At 44.2% G+C, this 26965-nt stretch overlaps 1 protein-coding gene across 1 annotated transcript in view; it reads right to left on the reverse strand.

The window, feature by feature from the left end:
* The window catches only part of LOC117535945 (trinucleotide repeat-containing gene 6A protein-like), a 47148-nt gene that overhangs the window by 8432 nt on the left and 11751 nt on the right, over positions 1–26965 (reverse strand). The window contains 23 exon segments of the mRNA XM_034200623.1: positions 2249–2479; positions 4563–4670; positions 5740–5880; positions 5974–6144; positions 7136–7279; positions 7429–7603; positions 7729–7815; positions 8077–8214; positions 8828–8881; positions 8883–8948; positions 9163–9318; positions 10863–11030; positions 11536–11613; positions 11860–12020; positions 12159–12347; positions 15153–15314; positions 15432–15563; positions 15876–16327; positions 16444–16645; positions 16776–17170; positions 17172–18801; positions 20506–20553; positions 21277–21550. Of these exon segments, the coding sequence (XP_034056514.1) occupies positions 2249–2479; positions 4563–4670; positions 5740–5880; positions 5974–6144; positions 7136–7279; positions 7429–7603; positions 7729–7815; positions 8077–8214; positions 8828–8881; positions 8883–8948; positions 9163–9318; positions 10863–11030; positions 11536–11613; positions 11860–12020; positions 12159–12347; positions 15153–15314; positions 15432–15563; positions 15876–16327; positions 16444–16645; positions 16776–17170; positions 17172–18801; positions 20506–20551 (5086 nt within the window). The 5' untranslated portion in view covers positions 20552–20553; positions 21277–21550.

Here is a 26965-nt window from a genome sequence, read left to right on the forward strand (position 1 = left end):
ATATGTCATACGTCGGGTAGGGGGGGGGGGGGGAGTAGGGGAAAAAAGGCAGACAGGTTAAGGGGGTGGGGGGGGGGGGAGTAGCGGAAAAAAACTATACAGTGGCGAAAGCCTTGGTAAAAAGGTGCGTTTTGAGGGCTTTTTTGAAAATGTCCAGGGTTGGTGCGCTGCGGATTTCGGGGGGGAGAGAGTTCCAGAGGGTGTTTATTGCTACATAAACATTATCTCGCAGTCTTCGTGTCGCCAACTCGTTTCTAACATGCAAAAAGACAAACAAATGCGTCTATGGTCGGTGTATTTTCGACCTTTCCAATCCAGACGAGATCTCTCTCTCCCCCGTCTGTGTGCGAGGGGGCGGGGCAGTTTACACACACGCAGCTGCTACATGCAGCAACACACGGAGGGGATGGCGGAGAGAAGCGCTCCAAGGTGTGGTTAAATGTTACCCGTCTTGAGGTGGACAATGCTCCTTGCCAAGAGTGTTTAGCATGTAAGGGCGGGAACACGAGCAATGTGTCTAAACATTTATCAAAAGTGCTCCACATTCAGACGGAGGAATGCACCGGGTTCCACTGTCTCTCTAGCAGCTCTGTAGCCCCATCCACGAGTAACGGTTCCACGTCAGCAACACACGGAGATAACAAAATGATACAAGCATGGGTTAATGATTAGAGGTAACTGAGTTATTTATTTTGTTAAAGTTTCAGCTATTCTGTTCACAGTTCTGTCATCAGATTATTTAATACGATTTGTTAAAACATTGTTGTTTCTTTTGATGTGAAATATTATTTATTTAATTTAAATAAAAAGCAATGTTAGTTTTGTAAACAATTTGTTAAGTTAATTTAATAATATATGTATTTTTGAATCAAGTATTCATCTTTATTGTCTTGTTAGTTTCCACATGCCTAAAACAACCTCTAGCTAAATCTAAAAGTTGATGGCTAAATAAGAGCGTTTGAGAAATTGTGCAAGGCATACAGTAATAGTCCGAATAGTCGATTCATCGTTTCATTAATCGATAGATTAATCGATTATCAAATTAGTCGTTTGTTGCAGCCCTATTTAGCTGACGCTTTTATTCAAAGCGACTTCCAATAAGTGCGTTCGACCAACAAAATACAAACTTGAAGAAAACAGAATCATATAAGTACATCGGGTTTCATAGAGCCAAACATTTCAAGTGCTACTCAACTACTACTATAGCAGTTATAGCTATTCGACTATAACACCCCTTGTTGTTAAATACCAACCAACTATGTACAATCTAACTTTTTTTTGGATCTCTAATACTTTTGTATGCACGCTTGTTAGACATTAAGCTGTCTTTGGCTCTTTTCTGCTGTAACACTGTAATGGCGCGTTTCCACTGCAGCGGGTAGCTCGCTTTAAGCGTGCCGAGCCGTGCGGGGCCCGTTTTTGGTTGCGTTTCCACTTGGCCTAGTAGCGGCTAGCGGGTCCTAATTCACAGTTTTTCTGGCCCCATAAAATCGTGGTTCTAGGGCCAGGAACAACCAGGCTGAGTCGGGCTGAGCATGCTAAGCTAGAATCGCTGGCAAGGGGGCTACAACTACAACAAGATGAACATATTTGACCGTGATTTAATTGTAATACACGTTTCAAAATGATGCCGAAGTAACAACATACTGATACCGGTTAGTAAAAACCATGAATTAATGCTTTGACAAGTCTGCAGACAGACAGCAGGCGAAAAACCCTTTTAAAATACGTGTTTTCTGAGCTAACGTTATATATGCTCCGACCGTCCACACTCACAACAACGGCCTATACAGACATAAATAAACCAGCGACTGTATTCTCCATGACACAGGCAGTCTGTGGTTTGTACTTGTTTAACTTTTGTCTAGTTTCTGAACAGATATGAGGAGCTGTGAGCTCTGAGTGCTAAGAGCTAACGGCTGTGTTGTTTTTCTGGGGCGCTCATTGAAGATGACGTCACGGCTCCGCCTACACTGCGTTACTATAGTAACTACCCCAGTTCCTAAACTGTAATGGAAGCGCAGCATTAAAGTGAGCCGGGCCTAATAAGGCCTAACCAGGCCGAGCGAGGCCTGCAGTGGAAACGCGCCATAAATGTCCCCTCTGTGAAACTAGTAAAGATATTCTGATTCACAAAAGCAATACAAAAACGTTGACTCATTTCTTTTTAAATGTTCTTCCATTGATGGTTTCCACCTGATTAAAAGTACTTAGTTATTGACCCCTGGAAGTGTGCATGAGCTCTCACCAGGTGTGTATCTGGACTCTGTGGAGCCCCACCCCCCCAGCCTCAGGGAAGAGCTGTCCCAGCCGGAGGAGGCGGAGCTGGGCTTCTGGCTGGTGAGGCCGGGTGGAGGTCTGGAAGGAGCCGCCACAGCCAGCGCCTTGGGGGGCAGGGGGACCTTCCACAGCTCGTGGGCCAGGGAGGAGTTGGACACAGAGCCGCCGCCGGGAGACCACTTCGACTCACTGGGTCTGGCTGCAGGGAGAGAGGACCAAAGGGGATCAGTTTCACAAAACATCTTTCTTTTTAAAGGTCCCCTATTATTCTGTTTTTCCTCATTATGTTATAGGTCTCAGATATACACAAAACCTGTCTGAAGTGTTTGGCTCCAAACACCAAACAGATCATTGCAGCATTACCCATAATCCCCTCTGTTTCAGCCCTGTTTCAAAAGTGCTGATTCTCTGTCTGTTACTTTAGAACAGTGTTTCTCAAACTTTTTCATACCAAGGACACTTAACCAATAAAAAAAACACTCGCGGACTCCACAAATATAAAAAAACACATCGTTTTTCTAGAACAGATTACAAATCGCCTGAAAATGGTACAAACAAGTGGCAACATGTGTGATGAAGGTGTTGCGCTGGGCTATATCATGCAATCAAAAGTGAAACTTAACCTCGCTCTATTGTGGAGATATTCCGGCGAGAGTGCGGAAAACTGAAATTTATTTATTTATTTCAAATGTGAAATGTTACCAATATACTCACGGACCACCAGTGGGTGCTCACGGACCACTAGTAGGAGAAGCACTGCTTTAGATGAAAATAAGGAGCCCCTCCCCACGCCCCTCTGAGAGAGATTTGGTTACAAAGAACTCAATGGTGCTCTAGGAGGAGATTCAGGTGATAAGGGGGGGGGGGGGGGGGGTTACCTTGGTTGCTGATTGGCTAATGGTTACTCAAGCCAAAACTCGTTATGACATCATAAAGTGGCCAAAATCTGATCAGCTCATTTTCAGACAGGTTTTTATAGAAATGGATCAGGACAAAAAGAGAGAGAATCTTTGTTCCTGAAACTTTCAGAGTCTCTTTCCACAGAGGGGACACATGTTGATGTAGAAGAGACATGAAGAAGAGGGGACACATGTTGATGTAGAAGAGACATGAAGAAGAGGGGGACACATGTTGATGTAGAAGAGACATGAAGAAGAGGGGACACATGTTGATGTAGAAGAGACATGAAGAAGAGGGGACACATGTTGATGTAGAAGAGACATGAAGAAGAGGGGACACATGTTGATGTAGAAGAGACGTGAAGAAGAGGGGACACATGTTGATGTAGAAGAGACATGAAGAAGAGGGGACACATGTTGATGAAGAAGAGACATGAAGAAGAGGGGACACATGTTGATGAAGAAGAGACATGAAGAAGAGGTGACACATGTTGATGTAGAAGAGACATGAAGAAGAGGGGACACATGTTGATGTAGAAGAGACATGAGGAAGAGGGGACACATGTTGATGTAGAAGAGACATGAAGAAGAGGGGACACATGTTGATGTAGAAGAGACATGAAGAAGAGGGGACACATGTTGATGTAGAAGAGACATGGAGAAGAGGGGACACATGTTGATGTAGAAGAGACATGAAGAAGAGGGGACACATGTTGATGTAGAAGAGACATGAAGAAGAGGGGACACATGTTGATGTAGAAGAGACATGAAGAAGAGGGGACACATGTTGATGTAGAAGAGACATGGAGAAGTGGATTTTGTACCTTTAAATGAGTCTAACATGGCTACAGTGTCAAGGTGAAGGGACTCGTATCCATTGTGACTCACTAGGGATATTTTAGTGTTTTCCAATCACTTTTGCTCTGTTAATGCAAATGGCATACATTTGAGTTGTTAGTTCTTTTTTTAATATTTACCTCAGTTCCTATTTTAAGCGCATAAATATTTTCCAACATATTGAGCCATTTTCATAGGTTTGCAGCAGTTTTTTTTTAATGTTACATTTTTGCCTTCAAACGATAGAGAACCGTTGTGAAGGAACTGAAATACAGTTGAATCTCTACATATCATGTTTACATGTATATAGACTTTTTGCAGGAGGAGCTCAGGTCAGAAGAATTGCATTGCCATGTCTACACTGTAGCTTTGTGCATAAGACAATAAAACCATTGAATCTCAATTTCAAACGATCCCTGCCATTTTTTATTTGACGAGATCTTTTCCCCTTCCTAATGATTATTTTGCTTGGGGGGGGGGGGGGGGGGGGGGGGGATTGGAGACAATGGAAAAAGCTGTATTACAAGAAGTGAAGCATACGCATACCTGAAGTGCTTTGTGCTGTACTGGTGAGGGAACCGCTGTGGCTGGAGGCACGAATGGATGACCAGGCACTGTTAGAAGGCATCGTGGTGTTCAGTGATGAGGATGGCCCTGCGAGACGGAGAGGGGAAAGTTAGAACCTCTGAAGACATAACAACAACATGTATGGTTTATAAACGCTTTACAATTTCATTATCTTTTTAAAAAGGTAGAGAGAAAATCAAAATGTTTTCAAGTCAGGCAAATAAAGCCCTCGGAAATGGTACAGAGTGGTGCTTCTTTCTTCAAGACACAATCTTGGATCTGGCTTAAATACAATCTGCAGGTGAACGCTGTTATCTCAAACAGCGAAACAGACTGTTAGCTTGAAAGAAGCTTTAACGTTTCGGACATTGTTTAATGCTAATGAAAGAGAGAGAAGTAGATAAAAGATGAAATAAGAGATATAAAACATTACATTGGTATTCTGTATTGAAACTAGGGCTGCACGATATTGGAAAAAACTGACATTGCGATATTTCCCCCCCTGCGATATATATATATATTGCGATATGAAAAAATACAGGAATTGTCCGCAAACCATCCTTTCTTGAACTTTAATGAAACAATTGGTATTTTTTTAACGATATTTAACCGGATGAAGGATTTTAGTCACGGACTTCTGGATCTTAAGTTATCAGAGCAACAAGCTGAGCTAGCTCGGTTATCCTGCTGTGATCTGATCAAGGAGGTTGTGATTGGTGAAATGCAATAAAATGAAAAACAAAATAAAAAGCACTTCGATACTAACAAAGGGCTGGCTTACCTAAAGCCAGTTGAGTAGCACTTCAAATGTTTTGTCTATGAAACCTGATGTACTTATATGATTCTGTTTTCTTCAAGTTTGTATCTTCTTGGTCGAACGCACTTATTGGAAGTCGCTTTGGATAAAAGCTGCATGTCACTCACTCAAGTACCCCTGACATGAGAGCCGTGCGAGTTTTCCTTTTGTAGCAAGTAGCAAAATAATTGTATGATGTGTTTGAGTTAATTTGCCTACTTGAAATCGCATGTCCTGCGATGTGAATATTGCGCATGCGCATAACGTGATTATCGTCGCGACACGATATATCGGGCAGTCCTAATCGAAACTTAACCCTACTTTGTGTTCATATCCGTCTTTCTGTTGTGTGTGACCTACCGTTGTTCCTGTCCCTGAGGTGGTCTGTGTCGCGGACGGTGTTGATGGAGAGGTTGTTGATGACACTGCCGGGGGTCACATAGGGGTCGGTCTCAGGGTCAATGTTGGGGTAACCTTTCCAGGGCTCCCCGGGTCGGAACTCTGCAACAAAAAAAACACAGACGGGGATTAGAACATGTCAACGGGAACACTTTGCTTTATTTGTTTGGTCCTAGAAAAGCCTGTGTGTTGTACCTGGGGGCCAGGTGACAGTGTTTCCAGGGGGCAGGGGGGAGTTGGCACGGGGTGGCCAGCCATCTCCCACCGAGCCCATTGATTGGCCGGGAGGACTCAGGGGAGACGGGCCAGGAGACAGGAAGTTGTAGAAGGGAGAGTCCTCCAGACGCAGCCCAGACGACATAGCACCTGAGGGCAGAAACAAAGACATAGATCAGGATACAGACACACAGAGAGAGAGAGAGACAGACAGACAGACAGACAGACAGACAGACAGATAGACAGATAGACAGACACAGACAGACAGAGAGACACAGACAGACAGAGAGAGACAGACAGACAGACAGACAGACAGACAGACAGACAGACAGACAGACAGACAGACAGACAGACAGACAGACAGACAGACAGACAGACAGACAGACAGACAGACAGACAGACAGACCAGACAGACAGACAGACAGACAGACAGACAGACAGACAGACAGAGACACAGACAGACAGACAGACAGACAGACAGACAGACAGACAGACAGACAGACAGACAGACAGACAGACAGACACAGACAGACAGACAGACAGACAGACAGACAGACAGACAGACAGACAGACAGACAGACAGACAGACAGACAGACAGACAGACAGACAGACAGACAGACAGACAGACAGACACACAGACACACAGACACACAGACACACAGACAGACAGACAGACAGACAGACAGACAGACAGACAGACAGACAGACAGACAGACAGACAGACAGACAGACAGAGACACAGACAGACAGACAGACAGACAGACAGACAGACAGACAGACAGACAGACAGACAGACAGACAGACAGACACAGACAGACAGACACAGACAGACAGACAGACAGACAGACAGACACAGACAGACAGACAGACAGACACTAAAACTCATTGGTTTGGTTATTCATATCAGAAATCTTTATTCATCCCAGGGGGAAAATGTTTTTATGACAGTTTACATTAAGTGCATAACTAATATTTGACTGAAATGTATTTTAGTGTTTAATGCTTTGAATCCAAATTGCACCTCGAGTTTGTCGGGCAACTTTGTTTGCAATTGTTTCTACCCCAGAAGTTTAAGATCCCCTCTCATAGATAGACCAGCCCCCCCATAAAAATAACTCTAACACAAAGTGTTTTCTGTACCAGATTTGCTGTCCTGCTCCAGAGGGTCAGTAGACCAAAGTTTCTTCATTCTGGACTGGGGCGGCTCTTTGTAGCACACAGCTCCGCCGCCACTACCTCCACCAACACCCATGTCCAGGGGTACATTCATGTTAGAGTTCAAGCCTGGAAACAGAAAGGAGACAAGAAATTCAGTCTCTCCATATTTAAAACATAAAGAGTACAAAATAAAGGTAAATCAAGTCAAATATCGACTCCTCAATCAGGGGATATATACTGATTTAAAATGTTGCACTTATTATCAGCTAACGTACTTAAAGGGAAGTTGCTGAAGGATCCAAGAGAAGAAGCATCCTTCTGCATGTCAGGGGCATTGTGGGACATGTAGTTATCCATGTAGGGTTTGTGTGGTGGAGGCGGTTTCATCATGGAGGGGTCCAGGTGGCGAGGCGGCTGCATCATCGACGGAGACGAACCAATAGGACGAGTCTAAGGACAGGAAGTAAGGAAGTCAGACAAAACCAATACAAAAGAAAACATTGAGACACTTCTGGTTCATGAAATACAAATGATTACATGTTGGTTTTAATGAAGCAGTATTTTTAAACACACACCTGTTCACTGGGTCGTCCCACAGGCATGGGTCTATGGCTCTGAGCTTTCTGCTGCTGCTGCTGCTGCTGCTGCTGGAGGAGAAGACGCTGCAGACCAACGAAAAAGGAACATGTTAATACAAGCAGCTTCATGATGTTTCTGCATCTCTGGTTTGGTTTGAGTATGTTTTGTTCAGCAAGATAATATCCGTATCTATATCAACACCAATTGTAATTGTTGAAGTTTTAACACATTTCGGTGTTTTTGGACTCCTTTCTGAGTCACTCTATACTGCGAGGCAACATTTCACACGGCTCACTGCTGTGTGTATTTGAGTGCAGATACAACATGTGTTTGTGTGGCTCTACCTGTAACTGGTTGATCTGGCTGAGCTGTGACAGCTGGTTGAGCTGGGAGAGTTGGTTGAGCACAGCGACCTGCTGAGGGCCGAACAGAGGGTTCAGACCTCCGTTACCTCCCGGGTACTTCAACAGGGATGGAGGCACCTGAGCACAAAACCACATATTTGTTCATACACTTTTTCACTAATGATTTTCCATGTCTTCTCCAGGACCTTTGCCTAATTTTCCATGACCAAAAAAATAACTCTTTCTCAGCGGTTCCACTGAAAATGGTTTATTTTAACATGGAACAGGAAAATAAGGTCTGCATATGAAACATGTTGTGCCTCTAAAACAAATCAAATAGGCTTACTAGCTTCTACACGCTAAAGCAACTCAAATCTCTCACCAGCAAAATACCTCGTCAGTTAAATGCCATTTTACGTTTCATTACTATACGATATTTATTATCATTATAGTATTACTATTTCGGCGATTAGATAAAATATAAATTATATTTGATGCAACTTTAGTTACATTTCCATGACTTTCCCCAAACTTTGGGAAAAATATTGTTTTCCATAACTGTTCCAGGACCTGGAATTAGCATTTTGAATTTCCATGACTTTTCCAGGTTTTTAATGACCGTTTAAATGTGTGTATATATATATATATATTCACATTTTTGGATAAAACACAAATCAAACCATGGACAACATTTGAACTAATGAGCAGTAGATGCAATGCTATCTTAGAGAAAGCAGGTGTGGTGTTTTACCTGAGGGGGCAGGATGGGTGGAGGCACTTGGTTGCGGAGGTTGGGTTGGGGGGGGGATCTGCGACTGGGGGCCGCCTCGGCCCTGTGCTACGCTGCTGCCACCCATCATAGGGTTTACATTCTGAGAAGGGAGACAACACACACAAGCAGAAGGTCAAACAACTTGCAAACACTGGAAAACCAGAATCAGAATACTTTGTGTCTTTGTGAACAAAGGTTTCCAAGAAATTAAATATGAATCGTCAGATAAATGTGTGAACCCTCTAGAATACCACTGTGGAGTCTAGGGCTGAAGACCCATAAAACCAACACCCTGTTCCTCCTGCCACACTCACCTGCCGAGCGCCCCCAGGACTCAAGTGGGCGGGAGATGGCCCAGATTCGAGGCAGGTGAAAGGCTGAGCAGAATTGGAAGAGGAAAAGCTCATGCTTTGATTGGAGGAGAGCTCGTCAGGAGCCGCGTTATTGTAAGCAGAGGGGGAAACGGACAGCTGCAGAAGCAAGCCCAGGCGCACAGCAAGCACAGAGGGACAGGAAGCAGGTCAGCAGCCAGAGAAGTGCAGAGAGGGAAGGAGAAAAGGAGGAAGAGAATTAATTTTGCAAAAGAAAAAGAGAGAAGGAAGGAGGAAGGGATGACAGTGGGAAAAGAATGAGGAGAAAGACAGATAAGATAAGAGACAAGCAGCTCTAATGGCGCTTTTCCAGCACGGGTTAAGCTTTATTTTGATTTTCCACTAGGGGTAGTTCCGGCTCAGGGCTACTTTTTTCTGGCCTTCCAGAATCGAGGTTCTTACCAGGCCAACAACCGGGCTGAATATGCTAAACTAGTGATGTAAACACTCTCCACTGCTGAATGGTCAGAGAGAATCGCTGGCAAGGGGCTACAACTACAACAAAATGAACATATTTTACCATGTTTCAAAATGACGCCGAAGTAACAACATACTGATACCGGTCTGCAGACGGAAAACCTTTTAAAATGCGTGTTTTTCTGAATGGAGATCGGATCGATCAGGCTAAGCTAACGTTATATATGCTCCGACCGTCCACACTCACAACAACGGCCTACAGACATAAATAAACCAGCGACTGTATTCGCCATGACACAGACAGTCTGTGGTTTGTTCTTGTTTAACTTTTGTCTAGTTTCTGAACAGATATGAGGAGCTGTGAGCTCTGAGTGCTAACTGCTGAGGTTTTGTGGTTCGCATTGAAGATGACGTCACGGCAGTTTTACGCAGCGTCGCTCCACCCGCAGAACAGCCAATCGCCCGCCTACAGTGCGTTACTATAGTTACTACAAACTGTAATGGAAACGCAGCATAAAGTGAGCCTGGCCTACCAAGGCCTAACCATACCGTACTAAGCCGTGCGAGGCCCTGCTGTGGAAAAGCGCCATCAGAGGAAGAAGAGAAGCAAGCCAAACAAACCTAGGGCAGCTATTTAAGGGGGTGACTCCGTTGTATAATTACAAATCACTTGTAAAAGTTCCTTTTTTTATAACAATCAAGCATATTTAAATTTGCTGTTATTGATTAGAAATGATATATTCTTAATAAGAAATCCTAATGATGAGACACAACATGCTAACATCCCTTTCTGTAGTCCACAATGCAGTACGTGAGAACCCCCACTGGGGGGCAGCACAGGGCTGAGAGACGGCAGAGAGACTGGCTACCTTAAGATCACCACAATGGCAGAGAATATTATTTAACCTTTAACTGGTAAAGTTACTTTTACGTAGTAGTTCAAAATAGCTAGATAAAGTTGTCTGTTTATTATTTTAATTTAAAACTAAGGTTCGTTTCCTTGTTTAAATACATACAAAGGAGTTTGTATCTTCATGGTTGAATGCACTTATTGTAAGTTGCTTTGAATACAATTGTTAGCTAAATGTATCTAATGTAGAGCATATTTACAACTCATTCATCCCCCTTTTTGTATTTGAGCTTGGTGAATCACAGCTGATGTGTTCCTGAGATCTTTACCCCCAGCCCCATTCGTACACCACGGTAACTTTGATGTGTCTGCATACCTTGTCATAGTAAGAGCTGCGGTCCATGGGAGAGTCCTTGTGGAGCTGGTGGCGAGACCCGGGGTTCTTCCCCATCCCTCCATTGTAGTCTCCCATGCCGCCCATGTCCATACGCTTGTCCTGCACCATGCCTGCTCCCGTCTTCATGGAGTCGTCAGGAGAGTCTCTCTGCATGACGGGAAAATGGATTCGAAAAGACCAACGATGAATAAAATTGCTGCATATTAAATCTCAATCTTTATTTATTTATATAGCACATTTAAAACAACCTTCAGTTGACCAAAGTGCTGTACAGGCAGTAACTACAATATTAAATAACACAATGGGAGAATTACAAACATAATAAAAAGCACAATAACTAGAAACATATAAATAAATAAATAAATAAAAAACACATACAAATATAAAACTAGTATTAAAAGCCAGTGCAAAGAGGTGAGTTTTTAGCTGGGATTTAAAAAGTTCAATCGACTCAGCAGTCCGGATATGTGCTGGGAGGCTGTTCCACAGTCTGGGAGCTGCAACACTGAAGGCCCTGTCACCTCTGGTTTATATTAACAAGGTTGGTTGCAACCGTTGCTTAAAAAATATTTTAACAGCCATTTGTATTAATATATGCTGAATGTAAAAGTAAATGAGAGGCAACAGAAGAATCATTAGAAACAGGACTTACAGAGAAGTTCATGCTGTTGAACTGGTTGACGAACGGCCTCATCCAGGGCTCATCCTGTTTGCTGACTGGTTTGTTCATCTGGAACGCAGTGAGACAAAAGACCAATGGTTAAACTGGCTGCTAATGCTTCCAGTGTCTTCAAGTGTTTCCGAAGGGGAAATATATGATCATTTCAGAAACAAAATAAAATCCATTCTGCAAAATAAAGACGACGGCTTCAATTACTTTACAAATGATGTGCTTTGCTATTTAATATCATGTGTTCTGTGAGAGTAAGGATCTATGTTTTCATGCTACAAACTCGCTAATTCGATGTCAACGTACCTTGCTGGACACTTTATGCTTGTAGCTCCAGGTGTTTTGGTCGTGGGATCTGTTGTCCTGTTGGCTGTTGCTCCACATGCCGATCTCCACCTCCTCTTCCTGGTCCCAGCTGTTGCCCTCCCCCCCTCCCCACGTCTCCATGGGCTTGGGACCTGGAGCTACTAAGAAGGAAAGGACAGAGGAAGAAAGTGAACACCAACGAGAGATTGTAAACGTTGCTGTTGGAAAACTAAAAAGATGGATAACTGGCGACTGTAATAGAAATACTTCATGACTCCAAATAAATGGTGTGCTCCTACCAGGCTTGTGCTGTCCGCTCCATCCAGGCGCAGCGGAGTCTCTCTTATCTCGGCCGGGCTCCTCCCAGGTGGAGTTGGTCTCCATGGGTTTCCCCCAGGCAGACGTCCCGTTGTCCACTTTTACAGGTGGAGGAGCGGGAGGCTCCCACGTCGAGGACTCCTTCTTCTTGGCGTACGGCTCACCCCAACCTGGTGGAGAAGAGGGCAGTACCCGTTAGAAGGACGATACACTCTCTGTGGTTTTCATTTAAATGTTTTATCATTGTTGAAGACTTAAACCAGAAGGTAGCAAAGCTAAAATAACAACCAACATTTTTTTTTTCAATAAATGATACGTTTCAACAAACAACATAATTATTACATTCAGACAAACTACTTGTAGTAGATGAAGTACATTATTCAAAAGTTTACATTAACTTTGAATAATAACACGGGAGAAACGGAGCCTCTCTTTTCTCCTCTCCCGACAGCCCGTCAGTTTCTCATGCAGCTCGCTACATTACATGTTACACTAGACATGCTGACTGCAGTGGGACTCGAACTTGCTATCCTCTGATTCGGAGATCAGCGCATTAACCCACTGCACCACACGCTAAACAGTGGGCGGGGCTTCAGGTGATCATGCAGAGCTGCGTGTCTCCATCAGACTCAGCAGCTGATCTCTGATCTCTCTCTCTCTCTCGCATCCGGTTACACTTCACTCGCGTTTATGTCCATATCGATCAGATGCAGCTCTCCTGATCGGCCTCTATAGAGAGCACCGATCAAACTATTAAGAGTGAATATCGGCCGATGATGACCGGCGGCCAATCGATCGGAGCATCCCTAATTATTACCGGACATTTTGACCGGCAGGTTTTGAATTTACCGGGTTTTAGCTGGTAACATTGATTAAAAACCGGTAAATTCAAAACCTGCCGGTCAAAATGTCCGGTAATAATTAGGGATGCTCCGGCTGGTCTAATTACCGGCTAACGGAAACCCTGATAATATATATATACGATTATGGTGCTATTTCTTAACATTATCTGTAAAACCAATTTGTTTTGTTGAACCTGCAGGCTGGGATATCATTGCCGCTCCACTATCATTTATTAAAAATTGTCTTTTTTAAATCATGTTTAGCCAAATATTGTGCTTCCTGCGATTTGAACATTGTACTAGTCCATATTGCGATTTACATAGCATTTGGATTTATTTTGCAGACCCACTCCACACATCTCATTAACAATGCTGCTGCAAGTTGACATTGTTTGTTTCCTGCTGGAATCAGAGAACAGAGCCCTTCTCCTGTCTCTGGGGAACACAGCGTTAACTTGTTTATATAAGTGTTGTTTACCAACTCTTTTGTGTGCACGGACCCCTGTGCACCCTAAAAATGCGCGCGTTAGAAAGTCTCCCGTTTCAGCTGACAACTCAGACGTGCTACAGAAGGCATTTCGGGAGATGCCAGGGATACCTCCCCGTAAAAATAGGACATATCATGGGGCTGCCTCAGGCTCCAGTGTCTCCATGTGACCGGGCATGCTCCAACACAAGTACATAACAAAACGAAACATGCACACTGAGCTAAACATACATGCAGTAGCACACTTGCTATACACTTTAAACAGGAGTACGTACGCGTTTGTACGGATGCAAACACACATCAATAGATAAACAGTAACCTTAAACTGAAGTTGTAAAGACTTTAAAAAATATTATTTCTAAAAGAATCGATGTTCAAGTACAATTTTACATTTGTTTAAATTCTTTTCTCTAGTAACACATCTGTAAATACAAAATGTTATCATCCTAATTTCCCTTACATATTTCTCTATTAAAGGATAGTGTGTTTTTCTTCATTTAATTTTTTTAATTGTAAATCTACATCCTGGTCCTTTCTCTCGTTACAGTCGCTAGCTGCTCTGCCCCACCCTTCCCAGTTTGCTTCTCCAGTCAGCTCACTCGACAGCAACCCCAAATAACCCCAACCCCCCCTTCTACAGAATCGCTGTCTTACTCATTTTACTCTTCCCCGTCTTACACTGGAACTACTCCTATTACCAAGCCCACCTCCTCTGCTGCTCATTGCTCCCCTTTTTATCAAACCAAACAAAAGCCAGTTCCTACAGCAAGCCCGAATTGGCGGGTGAAAGAGAAAAAAAGGGAGATGAAAAAAACGAGAAGAGAAAAATCAATGCTCTTAGCATTCCAAAGGGATGACTCAACCAGCTGCACAAAGAGCCTTCAACATAGACAACACCGTAGGGAGATGGGGAGAGTGTCTGTACGAGATTGTTTTCTCTCCATGTACCGTGCAGATTGTATATGCTATTGAATACATATCTGAATCCACAGGTTTTAATTGTTTGTACTGTCCAAATCCTTTTAAAACCAGCCGTCTCAAAGAGAGTGGGTGGAAATTGGGTATTTTTATTCTATTCAAGGCTGCACCATTTAGACACTCGTACCATTTCAGATACTCGCTGATGTCCTAGCATTTTTACATGAATCTCAATATTGCTCAAAGTAAAACATTTGTAATCTGCATGCTAATCCACCCACAGTCAGTGCATGTTATCTGAAGTGTGCAAAACTAAGGAAGCACTTGAAAGGCTGTCATTCAAGTGTGCAGCGATGAAAGTATCCCTGCAGGCTAACAACCACTGAGACGTGTAATGACAAAACATTTGGTAATTTGGCTGCAACATCTAGTCGGGGGAAAAACACGAGAAGGTCTGGCTCAGCCATTTTAGAATAGTACACAATGGGTGTAAAAATGTTGTGCGTAACACCACACCTTTTTGTCATTTCATAGTTGTGTTAACGATTGAAGCTAAGGAGTTTAAGTTTTGGTTATTCAATACCTTTTATTATATGTAACGCATAGATTAATAATGCATATGGTTACAAATAACAGCTGATTCATCTGGCTTCTACCTGCGCCTTGTCAAACATACAGGTGTGAACTGTGCGTGCCTTCAAAATCTGTGCATACATATTTAAACTTACTATTACAGCTTTTGTCCTGGGCCATAGGCTGCACGGGCGGAGGAGGATGCATGACGCTGCGAGGCGGGTGGGGCTGGTGCTGAGGGGGCTGACTCGCAGCCTCATGCTCTGATTGTCTGGTCTTGCTCCACATGTTGCCAGCTCCAACGCCGTGTTTAGCGGCTGGGAAGAGAGTTAAATCAAGTTTGAGTCATCAAGTCAATAAGAGGTTCGAGTTTTGAATGATTTAGACTCTGCAAAGCACTTTTTGAAGGGATTCCTAGTGTGCTCAGTGTTTACCTGGTTCTCCCCAAGCTGCTGTCCCATCATCGATCTCATTCCTTCTGCGAACAGACTCAGGAGAAGGCTCTTCCCACCCAGATGAAGTTTCCTCCTTCTGAACTGCTGCGGGAATTGGGCCTCCTTGCCAGCCTGGTGGAAGAAAACACAAAAAGTGAGCCATCAATTGCGTGTCCTCCCACTTAGGAATCTGTTTTGGTGCCCTATGGCCTTTTCTAAAGATTTGTTTTAACATAGTATGCATTTCTCAAATGTACATCTCAACATGTCAGTCTTCTTTAAATGTTGTTGTCCATTTAGTATTAACTTACATTGTATCACTTGAAAGGTCCGTAAACTATACATAAACTAAACACAGGCATATTTAGACTTGCTTATAAACAAAAAGATAGGATTCTTGATTTAAAAAGAGATTCTGATTGGATGAATACTCCAGATAAGTACCTGCGGGCTTGGTGGGGGGTGGATTGCCTCGGGACATGTTGGCTTCAGGAGCTTTCCCCCACTCGTTGGCGGGCTTTGGATTGTGCTCACTCCAGTTCTGGTTGTTCTTTGCGGGCTCGACCCAGCCCTGGCTGTGACCCTGAGGGTTGGGTTTCTGAGGGTTTGAGTCGCCCCAGTTGGAGCCTGGGTTCTGGGTGCTCCGTTCTGGAGTATTTGATCCTCCGCCGCCCGCCCAGGTGTTGCCGCCGCCGCTGGTGTTGGTTCGGCTCTGCTCGTTCCAACATCCGGAGCCTGAGCGGTTGCTGTCGCTATCCCTCTCCCGCCCCTCCCAGTGGTTGTTGCCCCCTGCTCTGGGTCCATCTCCACCGTGACCCCAGCCCTCCCTTCCATGTCCACTCTGCGAACCCCAGCCTTGCTGCTGCGGTTTGGGCGCATTAGTCCAGGTATTGGATCTAACAAATAAATAAAAAAGATCAGTTACTCAATTAGGCGTCACATTAAACTTGCTTCAAACTATATTTCTGTGTTGTTCAAATCAGTATTTCTGAAATGTCCAATCATCAATTACCTGTCGTCTTTGTTGGTGTTATTGCTCCAAGTGTTACTGTTGTTGTTGCCACCCTTGTAGCCGGATCCATCGTTCCAGCTGCTCTGCCCACCTCCTCCGTTTGCTGGGGCTTTATTGTCCCAACTAGAGTTTTGTCGCTCGCCCCAGCCAGAGCCTCCTGGACCTGGACCTGGACCTGAGTTGCCGGGCCCACCACCCCAACCTGCAAGCAAACCAAAAGGGAAGTCAATCTTTTGCCGACTTTTTTGTGTGTAATTGTGGTCTTACTTTAATGTTTGTTAAGATCTATAAAATATATCCACACAAAAGTTTAATTATCATGATTTTCCTACCTCCGGAGGTCTGGGAGGGAGCTGCCGGTGTTGCTGTGCCCCATCCGGGGCCTCCGCTGCTTTGCTTTCTTTCGTCACCTCTAGGAACTTGTCTATTAACGGGAGAGTTGACATCCCAGGAGGTGTTCTGTCGAACGGGTGTCTGTCCCCATCCAGTGTTGGAAAGGACTCTCGGGTCCACGTCGACCGGGGGCACAGCCGATACTACTGGCCCAGGAGGGATAACCGTTCTGTGGATTCCCCCTTTTGACTGGTCTCTGTCGGCGCTGGATCGGCCTCCGGAGCTCTCTCCGCTTCCCTCACTTCCTCCAGAGCGGCCCCAGCCTCCAGTGACGCTCCCTAAGGCGTGACTTCCTCCTACTCCTACTCCCCCTCCTACTCCCCCTCCTACTCCTACTCCCCCCCCCTCCTACTCCCATGGCGTCATCCTCCAAGCTCTTCCAGCCATTGTTGGCAGAGCTTCCTTTATGACTTCCAGCATCTGATTGGTTGATACCAGGAGCTGTCGTTCCCCATTCTCCATTCGGCATCTTGTTGTTGGATGTGGTAGAGGACGATGAGGAAGAGGAAGAAGACGCGCTGCTCCCCCAGGGCCGGGGTATCTCTGCTGGAGGGCCCATCGTAGTTTGGTTCCCATTTCCTGGCGTTTGGCCTGCAGAGCCTTGGATTTGATTACCCCAGGAGTTGCTCTGAGGCTGGTTTGGGTTATTGGCAGGCCCCTGGTCCCAGTGCGGGGCCCCAGTGTTATTGTGGTTATTATTACTCTTGTAAGCAGCAGTAGAGGATATTTGGGGGTTCCCGGCCTGCATTAAGGCAGGGTTTTGTGGGTTCACAGTGTCTGCATTTAGGGGGCCCTTTTCACCAGGGTAGGTAGTTGCGCCCCAAGGCGTACCGAAGGTCCCAGGACCTCCCAGCTCTCCTTTGGGGTGCTGGGTGGCTGATATGGGGTTTCCATTCGCCAGCGGACCCACGTTCCCTCCTCCAATAGAGCCCCAGGAACAATCCCCGCTGAGTTGGGGTGAGGCTGTAGAGTTTGGTGGACTAGAGGTCATTGTGGCGTTAGTAGTAGTAGTAGTAGTATTCATCATAGTGTTATTTGGTCCATTGGATTCAGTGTTAAGGTTGGTCAGCTGTAGGCCACCATTTGCACTGTTGCTGCTTTCTAACACCTTGCTGCTTGCTGTACCATTATTCACCTCGGTGTCTTCCATCGTACTGCTGTTGTTGGGAGCTACCATGCCGCCCCAGCCAAGCGTGGGGCCCTGCTGGGGAGCTATACCCAGTTTCATCCCCTGAGCCTGAGGAGGTCTTTGGCCCTGGGACACTGGGCTTGGATTCTGTGGCCAGGCACCATGGTTGGCATTTGGGTTTAAAGTGTTTGGGTTCAACCCTCCATTGATGCAGGGGGTGCTTCCTCCAGAGATCATGCTGCTGCCCCAGACACCACTGTTATTGACGGGCTTGTTGTGGTTGCCCATGTTATTGCTGCCAATACTGCTGGACCCAGCCGCGGAGTAGTGGGAGGACCCGGTGAGGTTATTATTTCCATTATTTGCACCGCCGATGCCTCCCATCCCTCCGCCGATTATCTGACGACTGTTGCCGTTGCTGTCTCCGTTCACCGAAACGCCGACCATCATGTCGGAAGTCACCATAGAGGAGGGAGAAGAAGCTGTAGAAGACACAGAGGAAGGAGCATTTGCTGACATCATCATCACTGTCGTCACAGCGGCGAGGTTTTTCTCCGAGCCGATCGAGGAGCTAGAATCTGCGTCCATGCATTCTGACGCCAACTCTGGGTCCGATCCTGACCCACAGCCAGAAGAGGAAGAAGACGAGGAGCAAGAGAACGAGGAAGAAGACGGAGGCCAGACGGAAGAGTTGGTTGAAGAAGGGTTGTTGGGTTTGTCGGTGCTTCCGTCCACTAGGACTTTGCCCCAGTTGGTGTTGCCGTCACCGCTGCAGGGAGAGCCAGAGGACCAGGGGGAAGGCTCATACTGCGAGTCCAAGCCAGGGTGCTCCAGACCTGCAGAGAGGAAGGGTGGACATGGCAGAGGATAGGGTTAGAAAAACATTTAAAATCAAAATCAAACAATTACCAAAGGTGCAGATTCATCACGGTGAAGAAAATGTTGGGATAGTAAAATGTACTTTATTAAATGAAACAACCGTTGTGGTTCGAAATTCGCCTCATTCACAGTGGCTTTGTCATTTTTCTATTTCCTCCAACTTTCAGCTACCCAACTGTTCTGGATTTGATCAGTGCCAGGGCTGAGCCTGAACACAGCTGCCACCATTTTGTCACCACAGCGGGACCCAGAAGCATGCCAAAGCTATAAACTAGGATTCAGGGAGGGCAGCCGACGCCATCAGCGGGAGAGGGGAGATGGCATTTGTGAGTGAAATAGCAGGAGGGAGTGACACCAGCTGAAATTAACTCTAATCCTATTTTTCCTGATACAATACCATTGTCTGAGAGCATCTGCATTCAGACTTGGCATGTCTCTAAAATTAGACTCCAGAGAACACTTATGATCTGCTACTTGTGATTTTGCTTTCAGGGCCATTATGAACACACTCAGTTCTGACTCAAGTGCCTGCATTTTCAGAGCTTCAGCGGCCCTCCGTGCTGTGCCGTCATTATTTGCCGCATCTTCGTAACTCAAACTGCATTTGTGCAGTGGGAGCCCATTCGCTGTGGTAATTAATGAATGAACATTTTTACAAGAATACTGGTTTAATGTGAAGGAATTATTATTAATGTGCAAGACTAAGATAAAGAGACTAAATAGATTTTTAAAGCAATATCTGTAAAGGAGGATGTCTTAAAAACACAACTGACCTTTGGTATTTTTTTTTTATGGTTTGAAAACAAACATGAGCTTTGCAATCAGCTAGTTTGTGAGCCAACCTTACCATACTTTTCCTATGAAGATTAAAAAAAGGGCAGCAAGGCCAGGGCATTGGCTCTGACGAGGCTCAAAGCAGCTCAGCTCCATTTTATTTGAATACTCAGGGTATATGCAGGAATCCTGAAGTCACATGTAATACCTTTAAAGACCTTTTTTAAGACCCTTTCCGTACATTTTAAGACCTCATCGCCACTTGGAGTTTTAACCGGTTACCTTGGCGACACACTTCACCTCACATTGACTATATACAGTATTGATTGTCCTTCCTCCGTATCTTCCAACCATTTGGACGCAGACTTGCATTTCCCCATAACGATGTTGTTTAACAACCGGCGTAAACGGAGCTTCGCGCGCTATCAAGCAGTGAGCGTGCGATGTCCTGTTCAGATGACGTCAAATCCAACGGGATGCCATCAATAAACTACACAGAATCACACTACACACCTACGCAATGATTACATTCAGGCACACTGTAGAATACAACCTCTTTGGACAATTTATAGACTTATTGAAAACAAGCTACAAAATGTCATACCTTGGAAAATGCCGTTTAATACTTTTTAATAGCCTTCATTTTCGCTAAATTGATTTATCAACTTTTAATACTTTTTAAGACCCCGCGGACACCCTGTTCCGATCTCTGGCACCCTTTCCACACCCACTTTCATCTCTATCAGTTTCTCTGATAAGCCTGGAAAAATGCATCTGGGTTTACCTAGTCTGCCGATCAGAGCAGAGAGAGCCAAAGGAAGACATTGGGAGGAGGAAGAATGAAGAAGCGCAAAAGAACGGGAAAGAAGAAGGCTATGTGTAGTCACCTGTTTGATTAGGGGAGTGGCTGACGGAATCCCGAATGGGAGCCATGCCTGGAAACAGAGAGAGAGGAAAGACTGTCAAACAGACTTAAAGCGAGTTCGAGAGAAAGCCATAAGAAAACACACAGAGGAGATGTTAGAAAGTTAATACAGAACAGGACATTCAATGGGAATCAAGCAAGTTTAAAGTCAGAGGGGTTGAAAATTAGAAGGACTTGCAAAGTAGAGGAGTATTAGTAAACAGACCCTGCTGAAACTAGGTCAGTATTTACAGTTGATCATCTGTATTACAATATTAACAAATATTTCAATTTAGCACATAATTGTTTCATGTTTGTGTATTTCTCTGACTCGTCTGAGCTGAATTTGGTATTGGTAAAGCCAAACCATTTGCACCACTTTCAAAAACCTCAGGAGACTAATCGCTGCCTTACCTTTAGGTTAAGAATGCTAAACATTATGTTTTCACGTTAGGATGTTATTTTGTAGTCTTTCACAAATTGGAAATCTGCTACTTTTCTAACAAGTTTTTACAACAATAGGGAATATAGGTACAAGTAGAAACTCATCAGACGACATGTGCCAGAACACACCCACCTTGATTGTCATGTAAATGAACAACTATCTCCCTGCTTATCCAAGAATGTGTTATTGGCAGACAGATTGTTTTTGTAGTCTTGTGTCTCTGTACGTGTTTGAGAATGTCGGATCTAATCGAGTGTGAAACAGTTTTCTTGCGTTTGGTTTGTTCTTTTTGTTGTTGTTGTAGTTTACCTGTGAGTGCGGCTCGTGGCCCCGGGTCGAGTGGAGAACGAGTGACCTCCGGTTCCAAGGTCGACCAATGGGAGGTCAAAAGGACAAAGCTCACAGGGCACAGCCCTCAAGGGCCTGAGGTGAAGAGGCAGGGCTTGTCAGAGCGGGCAGCAGGCTGATCGTGCCCCCTTGGCATTGCTGAGGACTGTATGTGTGTATGTGTATTTGTGGGGAGGGGGAAGGGGGGGAAGTTGTTTAGATTTAGGACTCTGTCTTGACTTGGTATGCTCTGGCACTGCGGAGAGAGACAGAAAGAGAAAAGAGGAGAGAGATGGTTTAGGGTAACATTTTGAACCTATGAATTATTAATAACTTCAAAAACAACCGTTTTAAAAATCAGGACATTGATCACCAACAGCAAGGGTTTCCAGAGAATTCCAGACACCAGGATGACCCCTTTATTCTAATTCACAGCATGAATGGGCCTTGTGCATAATCAAACCAACAATGGGAAAGTTTCACTTGTCTAGCTATGGAGAATTGGCCTTCTGTTGACTGTGACAGTGTAAGGATCGCCACAAGGACGTTTGCAGTGAAATTGTGTCTATCATTACTGAAAAGGACACAGTTGGCTTGCTTGATGTCGTCCTCACTGGCTTTTAATTCAGGACATTTTACTGGTATCAGCGTACATGTTTTATTGTATCGTTATCGAACTCTTTGTTTTATTTGTATTTCTATCGGTATTTGGTTCTGGTTGTTCTGTTAAGCACTTTGTAATGCATCCTTGCATGAAAGGTGATATACAAATACAGTTATTAATTGTATTGACTATCAACTAGGGATGCACGATAATTATCGGCCCGATATTAGGAATTATGACGTCATCCCGATAAACCCGATAACAGTATTAATAGCCCCGATAATATACAATATATTTTTTGGGTAAAAAAAAGGAAGAATACTGCGGTGTGGGTGGATTGGGATGAGGGGCGCTTGTTTTTCACTCGGCTCCTCCCGTTTTGCCAGTACTGTGGTATTAGTGGTTTAGGAAGAGGGGAGTTCTTCACAAATCCAGCGCTCCCTAACTCATGCCTGGCTGTGACGTAAATGGTGTGCGGCCGTGAAGCCAGGACAGTAAACAAACATGTCGCCGGTAGTATGGGACTATTTCAAAGTTTCAGAGTTAGATAGTTCGCTTGCTATTTGTATTAACAAATGCAGAAGTTCCACGAGGAGGAAAAAGGCAACGAGCTATAATACTTCCAACCTGATTAGTCACCTGAAACATCGCCATCGCTACGATGGTGTATTAAAAGCGTACGAAGACGCCTGCGCTGCTAAACTAGCGGCGAATCCAAAGCCAGCTGCAAAGGCACCGGGGCTTTTACCTATCGACGAGGCTTTTGAAAAAGGCAAGAACTTTATTTGGGAAAATAAATATGGTCACTTTGAAGAGTCAAAATGTTCTTTGTTTTGTTCATAGTAGTAATGCTCATGTCATTTGCTCACTACTAGTCTCTGTTTTACCGCCAGGTGTGCAAAAACTACAGGTACATTTAATATATATATATTATTATTATCGGTTATCGGTATCGGTCTTGAGAAGCAGGAAGTTATCGGTATCGGTTTCAAAAAACCAATATCGTGCATCCCTACTATCAACACCTCTAACCCCCACCTTTCAAAAAGCGAACAAAGCTGATCACTGTTCTTTTAATTTCCACTTGGCATCTCCTTAGCCTTTGATGCACAGCTTCATTAAAACAGAGATGCAGGTGAACTCCAACTGTCACGACAAGTGTTGGCTTCTTCCATTTTGCCAATGATGTTTGGGAGATACATTAGGAAATGTTTTGACCCAGGGTGCACAGCTCAATCCTTTCATTATGTGTTTCTGTTTATTAAGAGTCATTACATGAATCTCTCTTTTGCCATGAGATTAAGAAAAGTACTCCCAAGTGAGTCAGAACAGCAGCATGAAAAACGAGTGGGAAGTAGACAGACCACCCTGCACACCTTCTTAAAGGGGATGCAAGTGTATTGGTTCAACTAGATTAGAGTTATACAACAGGCTTAAAACTGGCAAGCAAAATCTCTTATCCTGATGCAGAGAAAGAAAAGAGGCGAGGAAACGACCTGGAACGAACTGCCCTTGCTAATCAACAGGCTCCCACACTGTCTGTTTTTAAATCCCGTCTATTCTGGTTTGTTTTGTGTTCGTATCTTTTATGTGATTTTATACTTATTTGTATGTTTTGTGAGCCGAGCGATTTTATATTTGATGTATCTCTCTGTACAGCACTTTGGTCTGGAGGTTTTAAAGTGCTATATAAATAAAGTTGGATTGGATTGGAAAGCACAAGAGGGCGGTTAAAACATTAAGAGGAGGAAGAGGAAAACGACACCTCAACATCCTTCAGTAAAAGTGGACCCGTGCATTTGACAGCGAGAAGTGTGCGTTTGTGTGTACGTGTCTCCCGACCTTTTCCTAGAGCAGGTTAACAAGTGTGTTGGCTCTCTCTGCCTGCTGCAGCAGTACACAGGTCTATTTATAAGCCTCCAGTTCAAATAGCAACCACTCGGGTCACTAGCCAATATGATAAGAGAACAAACAAACCAGTGTGTGGCCAGTAGGCAAGTTTGCAGATGCAATGAAGCTTGCATCTGTTACAGGTTTGAGCGTGTGTGTCAGACTTTATTGATTCTAACACTCTGCATGGTTTGTTTATTGTAGTAACCGTATAGCAACAACACAACATCTGCCAAATATTGCAATTCAAGCAAGGGGGAAAGGTTACTTTGAGACACATAAAACCCTACGGACCCAAACTCCACCTTTGTTAACTCACAGATCCCTAGCTATCCCGGGCACAGCGCCAGCATTTCAACATGAGGCCTGCCAGAAGCTGCTGAGCTACCCTCTGGACCCAATCAAAAAACAAACGGGACAATGATATGATCATCATTATAAAACTTGCTTCCCAAAGAAACTGTCTCAAAAGTATTTCATAGCAGAAGCCGCATCCAAAAACACAAACCAGCGTCAGGAAGGAGAAGAAGGAGATTTGAGCTGAAGCCTCCGGCAGCGCTGGAAAGGGCAAGCCCATTCCAGTTAACGGAGCTGTTTACATACACAGACTCAACCTTCCTACATGGAAAGACTTCTGTCAAGCCCAAAGCATTACATTCAAAGAGGCTACACAGAGAAGTACCGCCTGTCCTTACAAGGCAGTGTAAAGCAAAATAAAGTAGAAAGACACTTCACTAGCGGCATTACTCATCATGCACTTAACGGTGGTACAAATAGTCACTTTTCAGACTGCAATCAAACATTTCCATTAATCAAAATACAAGCCTACGTCTACAAAGTATTGTTTACAAGAGCTGGCTTGCATTTTTACGCATTTCTGTGGTGCAAAATGACCGATGAACCTCGATTACAACACCATTATTAATGTATGCAAATGCGGCTTAACCCGACTGAGTATAGGCGTGTTCTTTGCCCGGTACAGAGTACAGTTTGTTCCTCGTCCCCCCCCCGTGTTCCCATCTGAGAACAGCTTTCGTGAGGGCCCCTGGAGTTGGCAGCGGCCCGACTGCTGCTATCATCTTACAGACAGAGCGGGTTGAGAGAGGAGGGGGGAGGAGAGGGAATACGGGGACATGACACAAACAGAGAGTGTGTCTAACGGGGGAGAGAGAAAGAGGAAACGTGAATAAGCTAATGGCAAAAAAGCAACAAATGTAAATGTGAGAAGAGAGGAATGTGAAAAAGGGAGGGACGAGGAGAGAAAGCCTGTCGCTGAGGTTGATGTGAGGAATGCAGCTGCAGCTTCTAACGTGTATAAAAAGGAAAGAGGTCAACTTCCTGCAGTCAGCACATGCACCCAGTAGAATGTGTGCTCCTGGCCTATGAGCTGGAGAGCGGAAATGATCCATAGAATGAACCGATAAACGTTTTTGGCCTTGTTTTCCACCTCACCTGTTACATAAACTGACCGAGAGTAGGAGTATAACAGAGGTGGATCTAAAAAAAATCTGAATCGACATGAAAGGCTGATGGAAACCAAAGAAAATAGGTGTTTTATAGGTTTTCGGCTAGCTATTTGAGATACTTTAGTACTGAGGGAACTTTCTGTACCACTAAAAACAGGTTGACTAAGAACATTCAAAAAGGTACAAACTGTTTTATGTTGGATTCAAATCGAGATACGTTTTGAGTTCATAGGTAGCTTGTTTTGCCTGATCTGTATTGTTTAGAAAGTGACGCCAAACACTTACCTACATACACAGCGAGGGTGAGCTAATGGACAAACAATGCATGCCAAAAAAAGCTGTTTGACCTGACATCCAAAAAACACCCTCCCGTCTACTGAACATTGCTTTAAGCTGACGGCATTTTCCCCGTGTGCTTCTGCTGCCATGCAACTGCAAAATCTATTTGAGGCACGGTGCTTTGTTGCCAAAAGATGACGTATTTTTAACACCATTTGCATGCCGGTAAAACACATCCGGCTCTCAGCAACAAACGAAATGAAAGAGTGGGCTGTATCAGAGTATAAACAGATTGGCTTTACAGCAAGTGTTGGCATAAAAGTGATTTGTCTTCCTCCACCTCCATAGCACTGTGTTTAAATATCTGCTCTGACAAAAGCACATTGTCAAACATTCCTCCTACATGTTTAAGTTTCAGGGTTTACATTGCTGCTTCTGTCCTGGAAACACCATCATATCAATACACAGTGCAATATTAAAGATAAAGTCTGGTGGAGTTGTTGTGGTAACCCATCCAGAATATATAGTGTGAGCTGCACTGAACCAGTGAAAGAGCTTTCTTAAGGGAATACCCTGTTGTTATGACAACATTCCTAAACACTCCCAATTCCACCGGGCTTGTCCGAGCAGGATGACAGCAGCCACAGAAGCACATGCCAAGTGTCTCTCTGAAATATGCAAAACCCTCTTTTGAATCAATAGTTAAGCGTAAAGGGAACTCGGAAGCAAAGAGTTTCCTGCTTCAACTTCGATCAATAAGGATTTAAAGGTACATAAATCGCATCATTTTCAAAACATGTAGTCAATGAGATTACATTCCCAGCGTGTGTGAGAAACTTTTATCGAATTTGTGTGTGGCTGCAGATAAGTCACACAGCCTCTTCCAGGGTTCTTTGGGAGGGGTTTTAGAGGAGCAACCACACACAACAAACCAAGAGCCATGTACGCAAAAGGCACAAGCTCCGGGTGTTGCGTGTGACTCATTCCCTGGTGTCTCCATTATTCAGTCATCCATTTGACTTCACAGTCCCACCCACACCCAGGTTGCCACCAGGCAGGCAAGGGTTGAAATCAATTATAATAGGAGTGTAGGTTGGTGCCTTTCTAGTTGCTGGTGTAGCAATGAGTGGATGGCATTTTGTAGGAGTAGAGCATGCTTTGTTTAATAATAGGGCTGCACAATGAATTTCTTTGAAAATGGATTGTAATATATGGACTAGTGCCATTCCCAAATCGCAGTCATATTTGGTCATTGAAAAATATGTAAAAATATCTGAATAAACTATTGGGCTCCTTGCCTACAAACGGTACACTTTGTACAACACAAAAACAAATATAATTGTTTTTGTGTGGTATATGTTCATGTGAATAATGTTTAATAAAGTCATCATCCTCTCCAATATGGAAACTTATTTCACAGTCTCAAATTCAG

Source organism: Gymnodraco acuticeps, unplaced genomic scaffold (assembly GCF_902827175.1).
Source record: "Gymnodraco acuticeps unplaced genomic scaffold, fGymAcu1.1, whole genome shotgun sequence".
NCBI classification, from domain to species: Eukaryota; Metazoa; Chordata; class Actinopteri; order Perciformes; family Bathydraconidae; genus Gymnodraco; species Gymnodraco acuticeps.